Source organism: Silene latifolia, chromosome 10 (assembly GCF_048544455.1).
Source record: "Silene latifolia isolate original U9 population chromosome 10, ASM4854445v1, whole genome shotgun sequence".
Classification (NCBI taxonomy): Eukaryota; Viridiplantae; Streptophyta; class Magnoliopsida; order Caryophyllales; family Caryophyllaceae; genus Silene; species Silene latifolia.
Window position 1 is genome coordinate 78,236,503 of NC_133535.1, and position 19,536 is coordinate 78,256,038.

Below are 19,536 nucleotides of genomic sequence, written 5' to 3' on the forward strand. Positions count from 1 at the left end.
GGCACAACTACCACATTAGAGAGCCATTCAGGGTAGCTAACTTCCCTAATTTTATCTGCTGCCAAGAGACTGTCTACTTCTTTGTTAATGACCTCATTTCGTTCCGCCGCAAATTTTCTTCTCTTCTGCTGTACCGGGGTGCAGCTTGGGTTCACGCTTAGTTTATATGAAATAACGGATGGGTCAATACCTATCATATCATTGTGGGACCAAGCGAAGCAGTCCATGTTAGTTTTCAGAAATTGAATAAGCCGGCTGCACAGCTCTTCACTGCAAGTTGCTCAAATCAACACTGTCCTATCCGGGTGTTCCTCGTCCAGGTGTATTTGGTCCAGTTCGTCTGAGGGAGGCTCCTTGTATCCTGTCGAGGTGCCCCGGTCCTGTAATTGCTATGAGGGGAGCTTGGTTGTAGCTTTAAGGGCTTGAGCGTAGCAGTTTCTGGATTCCTCTCGATCTCCTTTTACTGTGACCGTACCCCATGGCGTTGGGAACTTGAGACATTGGTGATATGTTGAGGGCACCGCCTTCATCTGATGCAGCCATGGTCTTCATAGTATCACGTTGTAGGTGGTTGGACCCTCAATGACTAGGTATCTCACTAGTTTATTAACTCCTTCAATATATGTTGGGATAGTTATCTCACCCACTGAATGCGCAGTTTCACCACTGAATCCTACCAGGGGCACAGATTTCTTCATCAGGTTCTCTTTATCAAAACCCATGGTTTTGAGGGTTTCGAGCATGATGAGATTCACAGAGCTTCCTGTATCCACTAATGCTTTTCGTACAGTGCAATTGCCAATGGATAACGTTATATTTAGGGCATCGTCATATTGCTCTGCACCGCTTTCTATGTCAGTCTCGTCGAAAGTTACCGTGGGTAAATTACTCTGGCTTACCTTGTGTGAAGTTTCTGGATGATCTCCTTTACTACCGGTGGCTTTCCTCTTAGCGGCGGAATATGTCAAACCTGATAGCTCGGATTCGCCTGTTATCACGTTAATAATTTTCGTGCATATGGGTGGAGCAGAGGGAAGCACTTGATTTGCTGCTTCCCTCCTGTCCTGCTTGCTCCCACGTGATAACAGGTGGTCCAAGTTTCCCTTGCGTACCTGGAACTTTACTTCCTTTCGCAGCCTGTAACAGTCTTCTGTCCTGTGACCTATGTCCTGATGCCATTCGCATCTCTTGCTGCTGTCTCTCTCGTCATTGGGTCGATCCTGAGTGGGACGCTTTGGCCACCTCACCTGATCACCCAGGCTTCTGAGTGCTTTCAGCAACCCTTCCATTCCCGCGTTGAATCCGTACTCTGACAGCATAGGAGGAAGTGGACAGTCATCAATTTGCTGAGTTTTTTCTATTATTCTGCTGATATTGGGTCTGCTATATGGCTTAGCTCGTTCGTCTTTCTTTTCTGTTGTGAATTTCCTGTTTGGCTTGTCGAAGTTTGTTACTCCCTTTCGAGCCTGTATGTCTTCTTCTAACCTTAATGCCGCTGTAGCTCTTTGCTGGACTTCTTCAAACCTCTCACAAGGATACATAGTTAATTCTTTGTAGAGGTTTGATTCCTTATCCAGGCCCTGCCTAAAGGCGTTGATGGCAGTGGACATATCGCAGCCTCGTATAGAGACTTTTTCTGCATTGAACCTGGTGACATAATCTTTGATTGATTCACCTATTTCCTGGACGATCCTGTATAGGTCGCTTGGCTGCTTGGGTGATCTCCGGCTGCTGGAGAACTGTTGGTTAAATGCATTTACCAAATCAGCGAATGAAGATATGGTCCCGTTGGGCAAGCCGACGAACCATTGTAATGCGGCTCCGGTTAGGATTGAACCGAATCCTTTACACATACATGCCTCCTTTCAGGCTCCCGTGGCAGTGGTAACCATCATTTTCTGCTTGAATTTACTAATGTGATCGCAAGGGTCTGTGGTTCCATCGAAGAGATTCATCGTTGGCACGCTAAATCCTTTTGGTAAGGCCACGGTGGCTATATCGTCAGTAAACGGTGAGTCAGCGTAGCTTTCTGGTGCAGCCATCTCCATAGGCAGAGGCTTTCCTGGGACCCTCCGTAGTTCATGGTATTGTTGTTCTATGTATGTCTCTCTTCCGGAGGGTCGCTGATGCTCCTGTGACCGATGTTCTGCTCCTCGTGCGATGTTTTGCTGTTCTAAGACTGCTGTTTGGCGTATCTGCGACGCTGCTGCCGCCGGGGTGCCTCCCCAGATAAATTCAACTTGATTCATGGCTGGCGTCCCGGTCATTGGGACCGCGACTGCAGCCCTGCTCCTCTGATGTCCCCCTGCGCCTGATGTGGGTGTAGGCTCTTGACGTGCTGGCTCCTCATCTGGTGTTAATGCCCCTAGTCCTGTTGGGACCAGTCCTCCTCTTTGCTGTGGTGTTGTGTCCATGTCCAGCCTGAGTGCTACTTCACGTGGTAATACTCGTGTCTGCCTTCGGTCCCCACTTTCTCCTGCTGGCCTCCCAGACCTGTCTTCTTGCGTCCAAGGGGCCGAACTAGCGGCCTGGCTCCTCAACTCGTTGATCTGTGCTCGGAGGAGGTTGTTATCCTCTTCCATCTGGGATCTCATGCTTCTATTTTCACTCTGGATAGTCCTGATTGTCCTGGCTAATGTGTCCAGCCCGCTTATCATGATGCTGGTGGGACTCGGAGGAGCCTGAATCTGTTGCCTAGGTTGTGTTCCTCTTTCAGACTGTGTGACCCCCTGCCGTCCCTGAACGAATCCTGGGTCTCTAGTCTGTGTCCTTCCCGAAGATGGGCTTGCTGCTGCCTGGGAACTTTGACTTTGTTTGACCGCTGGTATCTGAGCAGCAGTGGTGGTCTGAACCGAAGTTGTACGTACTGCCGCTGCTGCCGAGGGAGATGGTGCATGCGTCGCCGTCGAGGGGGGTATCTGTGTTGTTGGTGCATCGCTGGTGCTGCCTGAGTTGGTTTCCTTGTGTCCGAACATGCTTTGGTTGCTGAGTAGACTAGCTAACGAAGACGACCACTATGCCCCACGGTGGGCGCCAAACTGTTTTGGTAAATTTCTACCAATTTAGGATTAAAGTGGTGTTAGCGTTAGGTCTGTATTGTGATTTGATCGATTTTTGTATGTTAACCTGTATGGGCAACGTAAATAAAGAACACAAACAATTTTGGTGACGCGGAAAACCCGATGTGGGAAACAATCGCGGTGGGAGACGGAATCCCACCAATATTTTCACTATAATTCGGGAGAAAATACAGTTCGTACGTTTGCTATGAATGCTATGGTGTAGTTCTCGTATTTTCTGATGATCCCTCTTCTTTGTATTGAGGCTCTTTATATAGGGAGAGCTCAGCTTGGTAAGGTTTCTTGCTTTCTTTCCAAGTAACTCCAAATTTGATGCTGAATAGGACTTTCCTTCCCCGGATATGGTAAGTGGTAGGACTCTCATGTGCTTCTTTCCTGCGGATCAAAGCCCACTTCTCACGCTGCCTGCTGACGCTGCCACCCTGGCTCCCTGATATCCTGCATCCCGCAATGCTTCCAGGCCTACTGTCCCAAGTCAGCCCATATCCAGATTTTGGGCCTAACATCTCATATTCATTTTAGATGAAACTTCAAGGTGAAAAAAGTGGGCGTAAGGGTCAGCTAGCTGTCGCAACAGAGGTATCATCTTCTATTTACATTCCGTCTCCATTGTACTCGATCCCTCATTAATAAGCTAGTGCAATACTTGAAAGGGTACCGTCCCTCCCGCGGTTGTTCCCACATTGGGTTTTCCGCGTCACCAAATCTTACGTGTCACCTTTAATTACGTTCTTTATTCCATTATTTAGCATTGACGTAAACATTCAACCAATATACAACGAGTAAGACCACATTGACCTAATAAAACCTAAATACGGTAAAAATCACCTAAACAGTTTGGCGCCCACCGTGGTGCATTGTGGTCGTCAATCCTTGATTACTTAAACGTGTAATGGAGAAACAAACATCAAAAGTCGTGTCAAGGAGCGACCAACCGTCGTTACCACCAAACCCTATTCAGAATCCGGCATCGACGGCATCAACTCAGGCTCCTGGGCACACCTCAAGAACCACACCTGTGGCAAAAACATCTTTACCTCCCAAATCTCCTGCTATGACAACTCATACCAGATCGGACAGGAGAACAGTAAGTTCAGGCCTCACTCCACCACCTAGTCCGACGCAAACCCTGCTTAGTGGCATGGAAAACCTCTAGAAAGTAATGGAAGATATGCGAGAAAACCAGAGGAAGGCAGAAACCGAAGCAAAGAGGAGAGACAGGGAACTCTGGGCACAAATTAACTTTCTGAAGCAGCAGACCAGCACTCCAGCCAGCACGGGGAATGGCGGTCGGGCCCCAGTAATAGATCTCACACATGGGGCATCAGGCAGCAAGAGCCAACTTCGACAGATACCAACTGAGCTGGTAAAAAGGCTAGATCTGACAGCAGTGTTAGCAGGGGAAAGAAGAACCCCACAAGGGTTAAGGTATCTCACACCAGACAGCTGGCAGCCAGCCAGCCGCATGGAAGCACAACCAGGTAACCTCCCAGTTGATAATTTCGTAGTAATCGACTGTATACACAGTGCAGATCTGCAGAAGCCCACAGGTAAGCTGGCATCAAGAAACGCTCATAACCTCAACACCACTAGCCACCACCCCACACCGGGACCTTCAAGAGAGCAGGCCGAGAAGTAGCACCCCAAGCCAGCAGGTAGCAGAGAGACAAAGCCAAGACTCCCGAAGTCTAACCAACCAGCAGTACCTGGAGTTGAGGGAGATGCTGAGCAGGGTCCCAGGATTGCCACCTCCACTTGAAAATGCGGCACCCGACAGTTATGCTGACTCACCATTCGTGGATGCCATATCAACTATCGTCATGCCAAAGGGATTCACAAATCCGAACATGCTTCTCTTTGATGGCACTACATATCCCTTTGACCATGTGAGCCAATACAAGCAGAAAATGATGACAGTGACGACAGTAAGGCAAGTAAAAGAAGCGTGTATGTGTAAGGGGTTTGGATCCATGTTGACTAGGCCAGCACTCCGGTGGTTCATAGGCCTGCCTAACAGATCGATATCCACGTTTGCCGACTAGGTAAACGCATTCACTCAACAATTTGCAAGCAGCCGGAAGCCACAGAAGCATGTAGGTGATTTGCACAGAATCGTCCAGGGAGCTGGCGAAACCATTGGAGAATACAACACCAGATTCAATAATGAGAAGGTCACGGTACAAAAATGTGACGTGTCGACAGCAGTAGAAGCATTCAGAAGAGGCCTACATCATGAATCTGACCTATATAAGCATCTAACTATGCATCCTTGTCATAGTTTCGAGGCAGTACAAGAGAAAGCAGCAGCAGCAATCACGTTGCAAGAGGACACCCTAGCCAGAGCTAGTATACCAAGTACGCCAAGCATATCAAGCACATCGGCCATGGAAAAAACAAGTAAGAAGCAGCCAACTAGCAAGAATGATGAAAGATACAAGCCATATGAGAGGGGAGTTAACAGGGTTAACAACAAAGAGGAGAATCAGCAAATCCCCACACTGGTGGAGTATGGATTCACAACTGGCATCAGAGGAATCCTAAAAGCACTCAGAGAGATGGGAGACCGGGTAAGATGGCCCAGACCACAAGTAGAAGAACAATTATGGCGAAAAGACAGCAAGAAGAAGTGCGAGTTCCATCGTGACATCGGGCATAACACAGAAGACTGCTATACATTACGTAGAGGGATCAGACGCCATATTGAACAGGGAGATCTGAGCCACCTATTTCCACGTGGGGGCAAGAAGCAGGATAAGGTGGGTTCCACAAAACCTGCAACCCCACCCAAATGCAATAAAATAATAAACGTGATAACAGGCGGCTCAGACATAAGTGGGTTAACATATTCGGCAGCCAAAAGGCGTCGTACTGAGACCAAAGGAGATAGGCCAGAGACTTCTTGCAGAATTTCTCATAGTGATCTACATGCGGTTACTTTTGACGAAGGAGACGTGCGTGACGAGCAGGAACACCACGACGCACTCATCATAACCCTATCAATTGCCAACTGCACAGTCAGAAAGGTCTCGGTTGACACCGGTAGCTCGGTCAACCTGATCATGTTGAAGACCATAGAAAACATGGGATTCAGCGAGAAGGATTTGAAAAAGAAGACTATTCTGGTGGTAGGGTTCAGTGGGGAGACAGCCAGCTCGTTGGGCGAGATAGTAATCCCAACCTACGTGGGAGGAGTCAACAAGCAGGTTAGGTACTTAGTCATAGATGGACCCTCTATCTACAACGTCATTCTAGGAAGACCGTGGCTGCACCTGATGAAGGTATTTCCCTCAACATACCATCAATGCATAAAATTCCCTACACCATGGGGAGTAGAAACAATATGAGGAAACCAGGAGGAAGCTAGAAGTTGCTATAAGAAAGCACTGAAGTGCACTGCCAGCGCCCCAGCATAGCAATTACAGAAGCAGCACGTCCAGGACGAATACATTGAGCCCCCAGCTGAGGAGCTAGATAAGATCAACCTCGACAAGCTGCACCTAGAGAGGACCGTGCTAATTGGAGCCGGGTGCACATGAGACCTCAGACAACACCTAATCGAATTTTTGCAGGCTAATATGGACTGCTTTGCATGGTCACATGACAACATAATAGGGATCGATCCATCCATCATAACACATAAACTCAGTGTGGACCCAAAATGAAAACCCATCCAGCAGAGACGGAGGAAGTTCAAAGTTGAGAGAAATAAGGTGATCAACTAGGAGGTAGACAGCCTGCTGGCAGCAAACAAAATAAGAGAGGTGAAATACCCGGAGTGGCAGTCAAACGTAGTAGTGGTACCTAAGAAAAATGGAAAATGGAGTGTGTGCGTGGACTTCACTGACCTCAACAAGGCATATCCCAAGAATCCCTTCCCGCTACCACACATCGATGCAATGGTGGATGCGACAGCTTGACATGAGATGTTGACATTCCTGGACGCCTGGAGTAGCTACAATCAAATCAAGATGGATCCATCAGATCAAGAAAAGACAGCATTCATGTCTGAAAGAGGAATATATTGTTACAATGTAATGTCATTCAGCCTGAAGAACGCAGGATCCACATACCAGAGACTAGTCAACCATATGTTCAAAGAGCAAATAGGAAGAACCATGGATGTGTATGTTGACGATATGGTGATAAAATCAGGAAAAGCTATGGACCGCATGAGGGATCTAGCAGGAACGTTCAACACCTTTTGAGAGTACAAAAGGAAGCTTAACCCATCTAAATGCACCTTTGGGGGTGTCCTCCGGTAAGTTCTTAGGTTACATGGTAACCCAGAGGGGGATAGAAGCCAACACCAAACAGATCAAAGTTGTATTGCAACTGGAGTCACCTGAAAAACCAAAGGACATGCAGAGACTAGCTGGTAAGGTAGCAGCTTTGAGAAGATTCATCTCGAGATCCTCGGACAAATGCAGATTATTCTACGATATACTAAGGAAGAGCCATAAATTCGAGTGGACCGCAGACAACGAGCAGGCATTCAGGGAGCTAAAGCGTTATCTCAGCAGCCCACCATTATTATCAAAGCCGGAGCCATGAGAACCATTGTTCCTCTACCTAGCTATCACATAGGTAGGAGTAAGCGCAGTTCTAGTCAGAGAGCAGGATAAAGAGCAAAAGCCAGTCAACTACGTAAGCAAGTCTCTGCTTCCAGCAGAGACTAGGTACACATCTCTTGAAAAATTAGTACTAGCACTGGTAGTTGCATCTTACAAACTGCGCCCCTACTTTGAGTCACACACTATACATGTCGTGACTAATTACCCATTGAAATAAATAACGAGGGAACCTGAGCTATCAGGCATAATGTCAAAGTGGTCCGTACACGTTAGTGGATATGACATCAGGTATGATCCTAGGACAGCAATCAAGTCACAGGCACTGGCAAACTTTGTATCAGACTTCAGTCCAGCTATCCAGAACCTGGCAGACGAGGAGATCCTGACCCTCAAAGGAAATAAGGGAGCAGAAGTCTGGCAGATACACATTGATGGAGCTTCCAACCAAAGGGGAGCAGGTGTAGGACTAATCATGTTGTCACCGCAGGGAGATCTGGTAGCACAAGCAGTACGATGTGAATATAAGGCAACTAATAACGAAACAGAATATTCAGTGACTCTTTGCTAATAGTTAATCATGTGAATGATGAATTCATAGCTAGGAATTCAAAGATGATTGCCTACTTAAAGGTGGCAAAGGAGCTGAAACAAAAATTCAAAGATTGTAAGCTCAAGCAGATCCCTAGAGACCAAAATGTGGAAGCAGATGCCTTAGCGACTCTGGGGGCAACCTTCAAGCCAACCGAGGTGTCCAATATCCCCATCGCGCACATGCTGGAACCATCTATCCAAAAATTAGAAGAAGCGGACATAGGAGAATTGGAGGACGAACAAGATAAGCTGGCAATTCAGATAACAATAGAAGGCCAGATAGCTTCCCAGCCAAACAACAAAGACGAGTGACCAGGTGTGGACGTGGGCCACGTCTCGGTCTGTGGATTTGGGGGGCCACCTACCGGTCCGTAGTCTCGGGCCACCTGCACGCCAGGCCAATCTGTGGACATGCAGCGGTCTTTTGAAAGCCACGCTCGGCGGCGTAAAAATGCTTTCGACCGGATCGTTTTATGTCGGTCGGTTTCGTATCGGTAAGGGTCTCGAAACGATTAGAGATGTTCGGAGTCGCCACCAAGCATTTGTTGGATGCTTGGAACCCGTTCGAATTAAACTTTATACCTCGGTCAAATCGAAGCACAAAGCAACATTTGATATAGGTACTAAAGATAAGGAAACCATCCCTCTTTAGCATCCTATCTCTAGAATTACTCTCGTACGCACTGGATAAGGTCGTCCACTATCCAAAGTTTCTGAGTAAGAGGTGAAGGTACGTATTGGGAAGCCCTTTAATCAGACACCCAATCCCGCCCGCGGTAGGGTCCTCTACTGATAGATCTTGGTTGGGTGAATGCAAAAGTTGATATAACGGTTTAAATGCATGAATGCGCATCCAATAATACAAACCTAACATGTGAGAGCTTTCTAAGTCGGTTGATTTAATCCAAGTATCAAGTATAAGATGTCCAGTCGGATTAATGATTGATTTGCATGCAAGACGGAAGTTAAACATCCATTTACCGTATTAGGTTTAAGGTGCATAACGTGATCCATTTATCTTAGCAAGGCATTTTGCAAATACGATTTCGAATGAACAAAATAGTCATCTGATCCATCCTATATCCGGGCTAACCAGAGTGGGGATCGTCCTAGACTAATGCTGGAAAGGGAATAGGCCCTATTCCAGACGGCTACATGAGGCGCGAGCCAGCCGGCGGGGTAAAGGGGCCTCCCCTGGTTCTGAAAATGAGAAAAAAAAGGCCAGCATGAGGCACGAGTCAGCCTACGGTTATATGCCGTATTCTGACCTTTTAAAAACGTTACAAAACGTGTTGAAAAATGGGTATTTGAACCCGATTTGCTTTGAAAGGGTCGTTTAGACCGCATTTGTTGATTTGAAGAACTAGACTCGAATAATCATCATTGTTTTGATGATATTCGATGTCGGGTTCGATTTGACAAACTTCACATGAATAGTTTTGAAAATGATTATAAACTAATTGTTTTAAGTTCATTTGAATATAATTAGTCGATACTCATCATCGTACTCGGGTTAAAATCAGGCATGGTATGTAGAACCAAGGATGACTTTGTGTTGGTGACTAATATATTTATTTTGAAAATGTAAAGAAATGATGAAAGGCTTTAAAATACCTCCCAAAATGAAATAAAAGGCTTTAAAACACCTTTTAAATGTCATTAACCAAATATTATCACCGAAACACGGATTTAACAGTCATGGTATGAGGAACCAAGGGTGAAAAATATTTTATGGTTAAAACAAATGAAATAAAAGAAAAAAGGGTTCGAAAATATTTGAAATGGTAAAAAAAGATTACAAATATGGAAATGAATTAAAGGGAAATGACGAGAACAAACACGATTGATCTCTGACCTGAACACCCCATTTAGGCGCGGGCAAGCCGGCGAACCAAGGGGCTTCTATCTCTGGCCAAAAATCAGTTTTGGCTCGTTTATCCCATGTTTTGGTTCATGTTATGCACGTTTTAGCATGTTATAGTCATGAAACAAATGAAAACATGATAAAAGAAGGATTTTTACACCCTCATTCTTACATGTTTGGTTATGGCGAGTGACCGACAGAAGTGTAACAACTCGTTTGGTCGGAAAAGACACGGTTTAAAACCATTTTGGTAAGTAAAAAGAGTGTTTTAAGATTAGTGACGGCCTAGTGATCGAAGTGGTCGGACAAATGGTTTAATGCACGATAACGGTACCAAACAATGTGTAAGGCTTGTATTTACGATCGGTAAGTCGTAAATACGCGTCGGATTGTGACTTAAGAAGTCGAGTCGAGAATTTTAAGGGATAAAAGAAGGGGCGGACACTCGCGTAAGTCTCAAATGGGGGGCATTTGAGGGGTATTTATAGGAAAATGAGTGGTTGTGTGAGTTTTGAGCGACGTGGCCACCTGGGCTGCTCAAAGAGGCGCGAGCCACGTCGCGGGTGTTCGAGGTGAGTTGTCGCTTTCACACAAACGCAATCATGATTTGTTCTATCCTAGGTTTTGTAGTCATATGTTTGGTACTTGACCAAACATAAATCCGGGAAAAATTAAGGTAGAAGATTTGAAATGTTTTGTTTTTGGTGGTTGACTCGGTTTGACTCGTTGTTGGAGTCGCGATTTGAATTTTTGAGTCGGTTTTTGGTCCGGTGTCGGTTGTAATTCTAGTTAGTGTCATTGCGACCCCGTCGTCGTTCATTAAACACTGCAGGTACTTTTGAAATGTTTTGAAAAGTTTTATTTTCGAAATCGTTTTAAGTTTTCCGACATACAGTTGTACACAAATTGTCGATCAAACGCCGCGATTCCAAAATATGTTATAGTCCGATAATCATCGGGTGTTTGTTGGACTCTCAGCAGATACTGGGTATCTACAGAGGCCCCACTTTGACTGAGGCTTGGACATGGCGAAAGTCAAAGTAGAGCCCCCAGGTCAATCGAAGATTACAACCTGGAGACCCAAGCGACGTCGAGGCGGCTCGAACGGATTCGAGCCAAGGACCTGTCGTCGAGAAGGGCGACGCCAAGGCGACTCGAGAGAACGAGCCAAGGACCTGTCGTCGGGAACAGTTTAGAGTCTGTTGACTATCCGTGCGGGTCATTCAAAGTCCGTTAGACTACGTACAAAAGCTCGCCAGCCATTAGAAGGAGCCATACCTGAGGCATCTTCGGATATGTCCTTGCGCGTTTGCAGACAAAGGCTCGCCAGCTGTGATAAGGAGTTCCACCCGAGGCGTCTTCGGGATATGTCCTTGGTTGTATGCGCATAAAGGCTCGCTAGCCCTGACAAGGAGTTGTACCCGAGGCATATTCGGGATATGTCCTTGGGTGTATGTGGACAAAGGCTCGCCAGTTATGGTGCGTAGTAAGGCTCGCCAGCCATGGCGCGTAGTAAGGCTCGCCAGCCATGGCACGGTCGGTTAATGGACAGTGAGAATAGCCGCGTCAAATGGGCTAGTTTTGAAAGTAGCGAACTTGTGATGCCGCCGTGGAAATAGTGAATTTTTAATTTCGCCATCAATGTTGTTGAAATAAGCGGGTTCCGCGAGGAAGCCCCCTGTTGGTATTTCAAGGAATAGTGAATTTGAACTTCCACTACTCATTTGTTTGAATTTGCAGTGGCGATTTTGATCGCCGTTTGTTTGAATTTTGAAGGGAATAGCAAATTTTAAATTTTGCTATCATGCTTGGAGTGACGGTTTATGTGCCGCCGTTGGCAAGTTGATGAAATAGTGAATTTGGAATCTTCACTATTATTTGAGGTGACGGTTTATGTGCCGCCGTTGACGTGTGAAGAAATAGTGAATTTGAAATCTTCACTATTGATTGAAGTGATGGTTTATGTGCCGCCATTGACATTTGATGGAAATAGTGAATTTAAAATCTTCACTATTAATTAATTGAAGTGACAGTTTATGTGCCGCCGTTGACATTTGAAGAAATAGTGAATTTGGAATCTCCACTATCATTTGAAGTGACGGTTTATGTGCCGCCATTGACATTTGATGAAATAGTGAATGTGGAATCTTCACTATTATTTGAAGTGACGGTTTATGTGCTGCCGTTGACAGATGTAAGAAATAGCGAATTTGGAATCTTCACTATTAATTGAAATTTGAAGAAAATAGTGAATTTTGAATTTTCACTATTATTTTGAAATTGCCGATTTTGATCGCCGTTTGTTTGAAAATTTCGAAAATAGCGAAGTTAAATTTTCACTATTTGTTTTTGTCTTTGAGAGAACGACGATTTTTGATGTCGTCAATGAAAATTTGAAGTTTGTTATGTGGAAATTGGGCCAAAGCCTAAAATTCGCTGAAAGAGTAAGGGATGCCTGATTGAGGTGCGAGCCACCTGGAGAACCAAAGGGGGTTCTCTTTTTTCTGTAAAAAGACGCGAGGTTTAGCTGCTCGTCATTCCTCATTCATCTTCAACCTTCGACACAAAAACTCGCAAAAACTCGCCATTGTTGGATTTTTGCTAGCTTCCATTCGTGCCATCAACCATAATGTCATCTTAAGGTATGTATTTCCTCTCGAATCCATTTAAATTTGTTGGCCTTTTAGCTTAATTGAATTAGGGCGAAATTTTATCCTAGAAAATCGATTTGGGCGTTTTTGATTGAGCCCATTTCGAGTGAAATTGATGATTACATTAGGTTAGAAACCTGTTTAGGAGTATAGGGGTGCTTTTAGTTTGCATTTTGGTCTCCGTTCCCGCTCCCTATGCTCCGAAAACGTGAGTGAGGTGAGAAACCGTCTCATCTCACAATGCCAAGTTTATTTGCTTGGATAATGGGTCCCACTAGGTTGCATTGTAGTCGGGAAAGATCATTTTTGCCATTGTGGACCTTTGTTGGGTATTGTGGGCAAAATTGGAATTTTTGCCTTTTTGTGACGGTCTTATGTCTGACAAAATAAGCGCCTGTTTGAGCTTGAATTGAGTCAGTTTGCCTTGAAATGGACCTTATTGGTAGTTTAGGTCGCCTTAAGGTGTGATAAAATCACGTTTGCCCCTTTTTGTGGTCGTTTTTGAATTTTGACCGGCTTCTACTCAAATTGGCGCATGAATTGCCTCTTCGAGCCGTAGAAAAATTTCCCATTGCCTTGGGAACGTATTTTGGTTCGTTGGCGGACCTTGTATGGGTCTTGAAATGCCGTTTTTTTTGTGGTGGTTTTGACTCGTCTTTTGCTTGGAAAGAGGGGCGAGTTGTTTTTCTATTTGTCTTTTTTCTGAATTGTTTTTTGTTCTGTTTGGTTGGATTTTGGGCAGAATTGCCCTTGTTTTGTTTTACAGGTTGTGTTGTGTTTTTTTTTTTTTTTGGGTTTGTCCATTTTACGCCGTCATAATGCCGAAATTTCGGCTGGCGTTTTTTTGTTTATTTTTGATTTTTGTAGGGTACCATTTGGGACCTATGGGGTCCGTTGTGGAGGCACTGGAGGAGGAGGATGATCCTGGAGGGGCTGCAGTGACCGAGGACGCTGCCGGATTTAAAACGGTGGTGGAGGATGCTTCCGTAGAGAAGGAGAGGCGGCTGATGTGGCCGGCTTGTCCTTTTCATTGTGGCTCATAGATATGATGGCTGATGATTGGGGGTCAGCACCGGGGTGGTGCATCGCATCATGGTTCTTGGCCTCCTTATCATCCGAAGTCTGCAAGACACTGTCTTCATTTTTGTTGTGGAGCAGGAACGACGTATTACCGTCATGGTAACCACCTCTGCTTCCGCTGTTGGTCCTCCATTCCTTATGTTGCTCCCTTTCTTTTCTGATTGGAAGGGTAGGGAGTGCTTTGTTCGGTGGGTGGCGGATAGCCCCCAGTTCGTTGTCTTAGGCCAGTGTCTGTATGATAGATAGTTGTTTTAGGCCAGTGTCTGTATGATAGATGTCTGTGCTGGATCCTGTTTGTACGGTCAGTTGTCCGTATCAAACGCGTGTCGATGTATTTTACGTGAGGCGGTTTGTATATACGTATTTTTGGATTATAGCTCATTTTGTGATTTTTGGCTTTTTTGTGTTGTGTTTCAGAGGAGCGCCGTCGGTTGTTGATTCTCCTTTTGCTTTGCATCAGTTCCTGCATCGTTAGTATAGAAAACAGGCAACAGGTAGCACATATACACAAACGTAAACACGTAAATGCATTTGAAAAAAAACAAAATTTAACCAAGATGACTCGAAGTTAAAATTGAAATGGATTTTGAAAAATTCCGCGACAAGTCGTCACGTTTGGAATTCAAAAGGAATTGATTTGAAAATTTTAGCAATTAACTCGTGTCGTGAATTAAATTGCATCGAAATTATTGAAATTGATTTGTGACTCGAAAAATTCAAACTCAAACCGGTAGGATGAATTTTAGAAAAAGATTTTTACGAGTATATTTTATTTTAGATTTTTTGAGGTCAAGACTCGAATTTTTGAGTTCTTGAATTTTTGAGGAAAACTGATGTCGTTTTATCAATTTTCGATTTTATTGCGAAAAAGCAAAAAAATTTCGGAATTTCGACTGACATGGAAACGATCCGTCGCGGATCGGGGAGACTAGCCCTTCCCCCCTTAAAAAAGAAAGAAAAAAATCCGTATGTTTAAAGCTGCGTCATGGAAACCGTGCCGGATTTTGTAAAACGCGAAAACAAGGAAAATGTTAGTGTGAGGAAACACAAAAACGTCCTGGGTCATCCCGAAGAGGCGCGAGCGTCCTGGCGGGAGGTTTGAGGTGTCAGGAGAAAACACAAGTTTAAAGAGACAATTCAATAGCGGGAATCCTGGGGAAGCCTCAAAGAGGCGCGTGCACCCTGGCAATAGAAGCCGACTCTCCCCTTTTTCTGAAAAACGCGCTGATCATCTTTGTATAAATAGTGATGTTTGTGCTTCATTGTTTCATCATCCGAAACACAAAGAAACGTCTCGACAAAACTTCTTTTTCTTCCACAAAAATATTTCATGAATGCTTTTGAGAACGCATTGCGACAATGGTGTCGGGATTTGTCGCCTCCCGAAAAGTATCAACTCGTTTGCATGGGAGTTGGTCAATTGTTGGTGCTCCATCAAGTCAAGGTGCAACCTTCATTTCTCGAAGCATGTTCTCGGTTTTGGGACTCGAAACACCATGTTTTCATTTTCCCGAAAGGTGAGATTTGTCCTCTTGCAGAAGAAGTTGGAGCCATTGGTGGGTGGCCGGGTTGTGTTGCGGTACTTCCTCCGACTCGGTTGTGCTACAAGAAGAAATTCCGTTCCATGTTAGGTTTGTCGACAAGTCTGTTGGAATATGTGTCCTCCGACAATAATGCGATCACAACTGTTGATCATAATGATCACATGTTTAAGTCTCATTTTAAAGAATACAATTGGGAAGTAATATTTTATTGTCAACTGGTCCACACATATCGGTAATGATTGGCTGACTAGAGTTTGACATTACTGTCGTGAGACGGTGGTGACGAGTTGATCCTCTTAGGTCATACCTAAAGGGTAACACTCTTAATTGATCATTTAATTGATCGTATCACGATACGGGTTAATTAAATTACTTAAAATTGACGGACGATTTTGGAAGTAATATTTACGTGTCTCATTGTAATTTGATTAAATAAGATACGGTCTAAGTAGTCGAATTGTTTTATTACTTAGATGAAATTATTGTTTAAGGAAACAATTGCATTTGAATGAATAAATTAATTATAAATACAAGATATTGTGATTTATAGAGAAATATTTTGCTACAAGTAATTATGAATTACCAAGTCGATTTTGTATATGACGTATTTTTATTAATGCGTTGATTTTTAATATGTTAAAAATACATAACAATTTTATGTGACATGTGACATGTGACAAATTGACAAATTTGACAAAGATAAAATGGAATCCATTTTATCTATTATGACCGAAATATTGGAGAGGATTAGAAAAATATTAGGTTAATTATATTAGTGGTAAACATTACATGTTTGCATAATACTAGCCTTGCATGCCTACTTGTTCATGTGAAGGCAACCTTGTGCATGCATTGGCTCCCTCTTTTTCCCCCTCTTCCACCCGGTTTTTGAGAAGAAAACCACCTTGATTTTTCTCCTTATTTTTACCTAATATACACTATCATATACTATAGTGTATTATTCATTCACTATCATCTAAGATTAGAGTTTTAGAAAGATAAAAACGTCCTTCTCCTCCTTCTCTCTTGACCGAAATAATAGAGAGACTAAATAATATTTTTGGGTCTATTTTTATACAAAATTAGTATTATTCTAGTAATAATAATATTAATTTTATTAAGTTGTTATCTTGGGTATAATAATTTTGGGAGGGATTCTCTTCTTGAATCCTTGTTCATCCACTAAGGAAAGCTCAAGAACAAGAGAGTAAGAGAACTCTCTTGTGCCCATATAAACCAAAATATCAATGTGAGATGATGATTTCTTCTTTATTTATATTATTGTTTGCATGCATAAGATCACCTTTTAATTTTATGACTAAATTAAAATTACAACATATATGAATATGTTGAGTATAAAGATCTAGATTTCCAACAAGTGGTATCATGAGCCTTGGTTGTTTTCATGCAAATCGGTTATAGTTTTTCCGAGTTATACGATTAACATATAAAACTTGTAAATTTGTGTTATTATGATATATCACGAAATAATTTATGCATGTTAAAGTTTCTGGTCCTAAAATGTTTTTAGGATATTTTGGTTAATTTATGGATTTTTATTGTCCATCTTATATAACAATGGGATTAAAAATATGATTTTATGATTAAAATGTCATTTTCGGACTAAAATTGCTAAACTTCGAATTTTCCAGTGATTTTTGGATATGTTATCACATATATTATTTTGAGATGACCTGTAAATTTTCATAATTTTTGGAGTTCTTATGCTCGAAATATGGTTTTTTTTTCATGATGAAAATCGAATTTAAATGAAAAATAGGTTAATATGAGATAAATTTCGAATCTGGACATAGAAATTTAGTATGTTGTCACATGCAATTTTACAAGATGTGTGTAAAATAATAGGCTATATTGAAGTCTTTATGCATGATTTATGGATTTTTGATGAAAAATAGCATAAATAGTGACTTAATTAGTAAATAATTGCTATAACATACTCCATGACTAAGGAAAAACGTCACATGTTGCATTTTATTATCTTTTTCAGATCTAAAATTGAAAAGTTGATGAATATAATTTTTCTCATGTTTTTATGATTTTATTGTTAAATCCGATAAACCGCAACATAGTTTTTCCGATAATTTTACGAAATTTTAACCTAAGTTTTTGAACATTATGAGTGTCATGGTATTTTTCCAGAATGTTCATAAGTTTAAATTTTGAATTTTGAATTTATTTGGATTTTTGTGATTTATTACAAGTTTATAGCATTTTATTGTAATTTAAAGTCCATTAATGAACAAGGTTAAGAAATATGAGTTAATTGTAGTCAAATAATTAGTGAAGACTAATTTTGAGTCCTAAGAGGTTAGGGTAATTAACTTGTGCATAAATATGAATTTATGTAATTTTTGTGATTATAAAATGTTGAATCACGCAAATCCGTAAAAACGGTGTAATATACGATATTGGCTCCTTAGAGGCGATTTAGCATAAAATTGGGCATGTTCATACATTTTATAATGCTGCATTTTATTTATGATTGTCATAATTTTACTTTATGTAATTTTTGAATTATGTAATTTTTACTTAGTATGGCCTTAGTTTTTTAATTGGTATTACCCGAAATGTATGGGAATATCGATTCGGTTGTAACTTATTGTGATCTCGTATCACCGTTTTGTAATTTAATAGATTTTTTTTTTTTAATTACAATTGTATAATAGGAAATTATGTAATTTGTTATGTAATTTATTTATTCCGGAGTTACTTGAAAACAATGTCACTCAAGAAGGCGATAAATAAAGACGGTGTTACCTCGAGATGCGTGTCATAACTGAAGTTCTAGGGACCAATGGAGTTTATTTCCGAATATGTAATAGTTAATTAGATTTTCTATTTTAGGAAGGCCATACTAGGATTTAATTTTATGCTTTCCATTTTATTTATATGTCGCATGCATAGCTAAATCGCCATAACTAAAACATGCATCCTCTTTTAATCGAGTTTATCGACCGTGTCAATTAGAATTATCGTAGTTCACCGCTTTTGTTCACTTAAAACGTGATAGATAATAAATTGACATGAGCTCTCGCTAAAATAATCAATTGAGACATAGCCTTACCAAATAGTAGAAACCATGAAAACCTATTTCGCGAGGGAGTGCACTCGGCCCTACCGGGTGATAAATGTCTATCCACCGAATTCATGTTGATAAGGGATGAATTGGCCCTACCGTGCCAAGTTGATGTGGATTAATATCATGGACACATTTATTCGAAATTTGGATTGAGCTCAACGGAAGTATTCGTGACCGTTGTCGCATGTGTTCCGGGCTATAGATAAACATTAGAGTAATTTTATCGACCAAGAGTTCTAAAAGTAGAATCGATTAAGCGTTAATCCACCGAGTTGTATTGATAAGGGATGAATCGGCCCTACCGTGCCTAAGTCGATATGAATTTGGGTATTGGAATCATTTATCTAAGTTGGGTAGAGGTCACTCGATAAATGCAATAAAACTTGTTTAAACTTATTTTACGAGTATGATTCAAAAAGACAAATGTTAATATTTCCTTTCCACCATATTTGTAGTTCATTACAATGAATCCATCAAACGCTACCGCACCAATAACTATTGAGTCATGCCACAATGTTTTTGACGACGTTTGCTCCAACAATGATTTCAACACTAGTAGAGAACTTCATTTTGGGATAGGTTCGGATGGAAACCTTAACTTTATCACTTCTACTAGAACACTATAAGATTTCGTGTGAGCCCGTCTCAGGAAGACTACCTCATACAATCTATAGGGTCTTTGTCTCTGGAAGATAAAGATGCCAAAACTAGTGGGAGCTCAAGCAATCAAGTTCTTGCTTCAAAGGGCAAAAAGTTCAAGAAGAAGGGAAAGAAAGTCAAAAACTTCAAGCAAGTTAATGATGAGTGCCATTATTGCTATGGCATGGGACATTGGCTTAGGAATTGTCCCGTATATTTGCGAAATATAAGTGAAGGAATCATCGTTCCAAAAGGTAAAATTCCTAAGGAAATTTATGTTATTGATATAAATTATACTTCCACTACGACATGGGTACTGGATACCGGTTGTGGTTCTCACCTTTGTAATCATTTACAGGGTTTAAGAGACGTGAAGAGGCTTAGCAAAGGAGATGTGGATCTACGCCTTGGAAATG

The 19,536-nt window shown here is 42.2% G+C and overlaps 1 protein-coding gene across 1 annotated transcript in view; it reads left to right on the forward strand.

The window, feature by feature from the left end:
• Positions 1-19,536, forward strand: part of LOC141607814 (CBL-interacting serine/threonine-protein kinase 23-like) — a 201,228-nt gene that overhangs the window by 50,134 nt on the left and 131,558 nt on the right. The window contains exon 12 of the mRNA XM_074427159.1: positions 3,603-3,659. Within this exon, the coding sequence (XP_074283260.1) occupies positions 3,603-3,659 (57 nt within the window). The remainder of the gene's footprint in view (positions 1-3,602; positions 3,660-19,536) is intronic.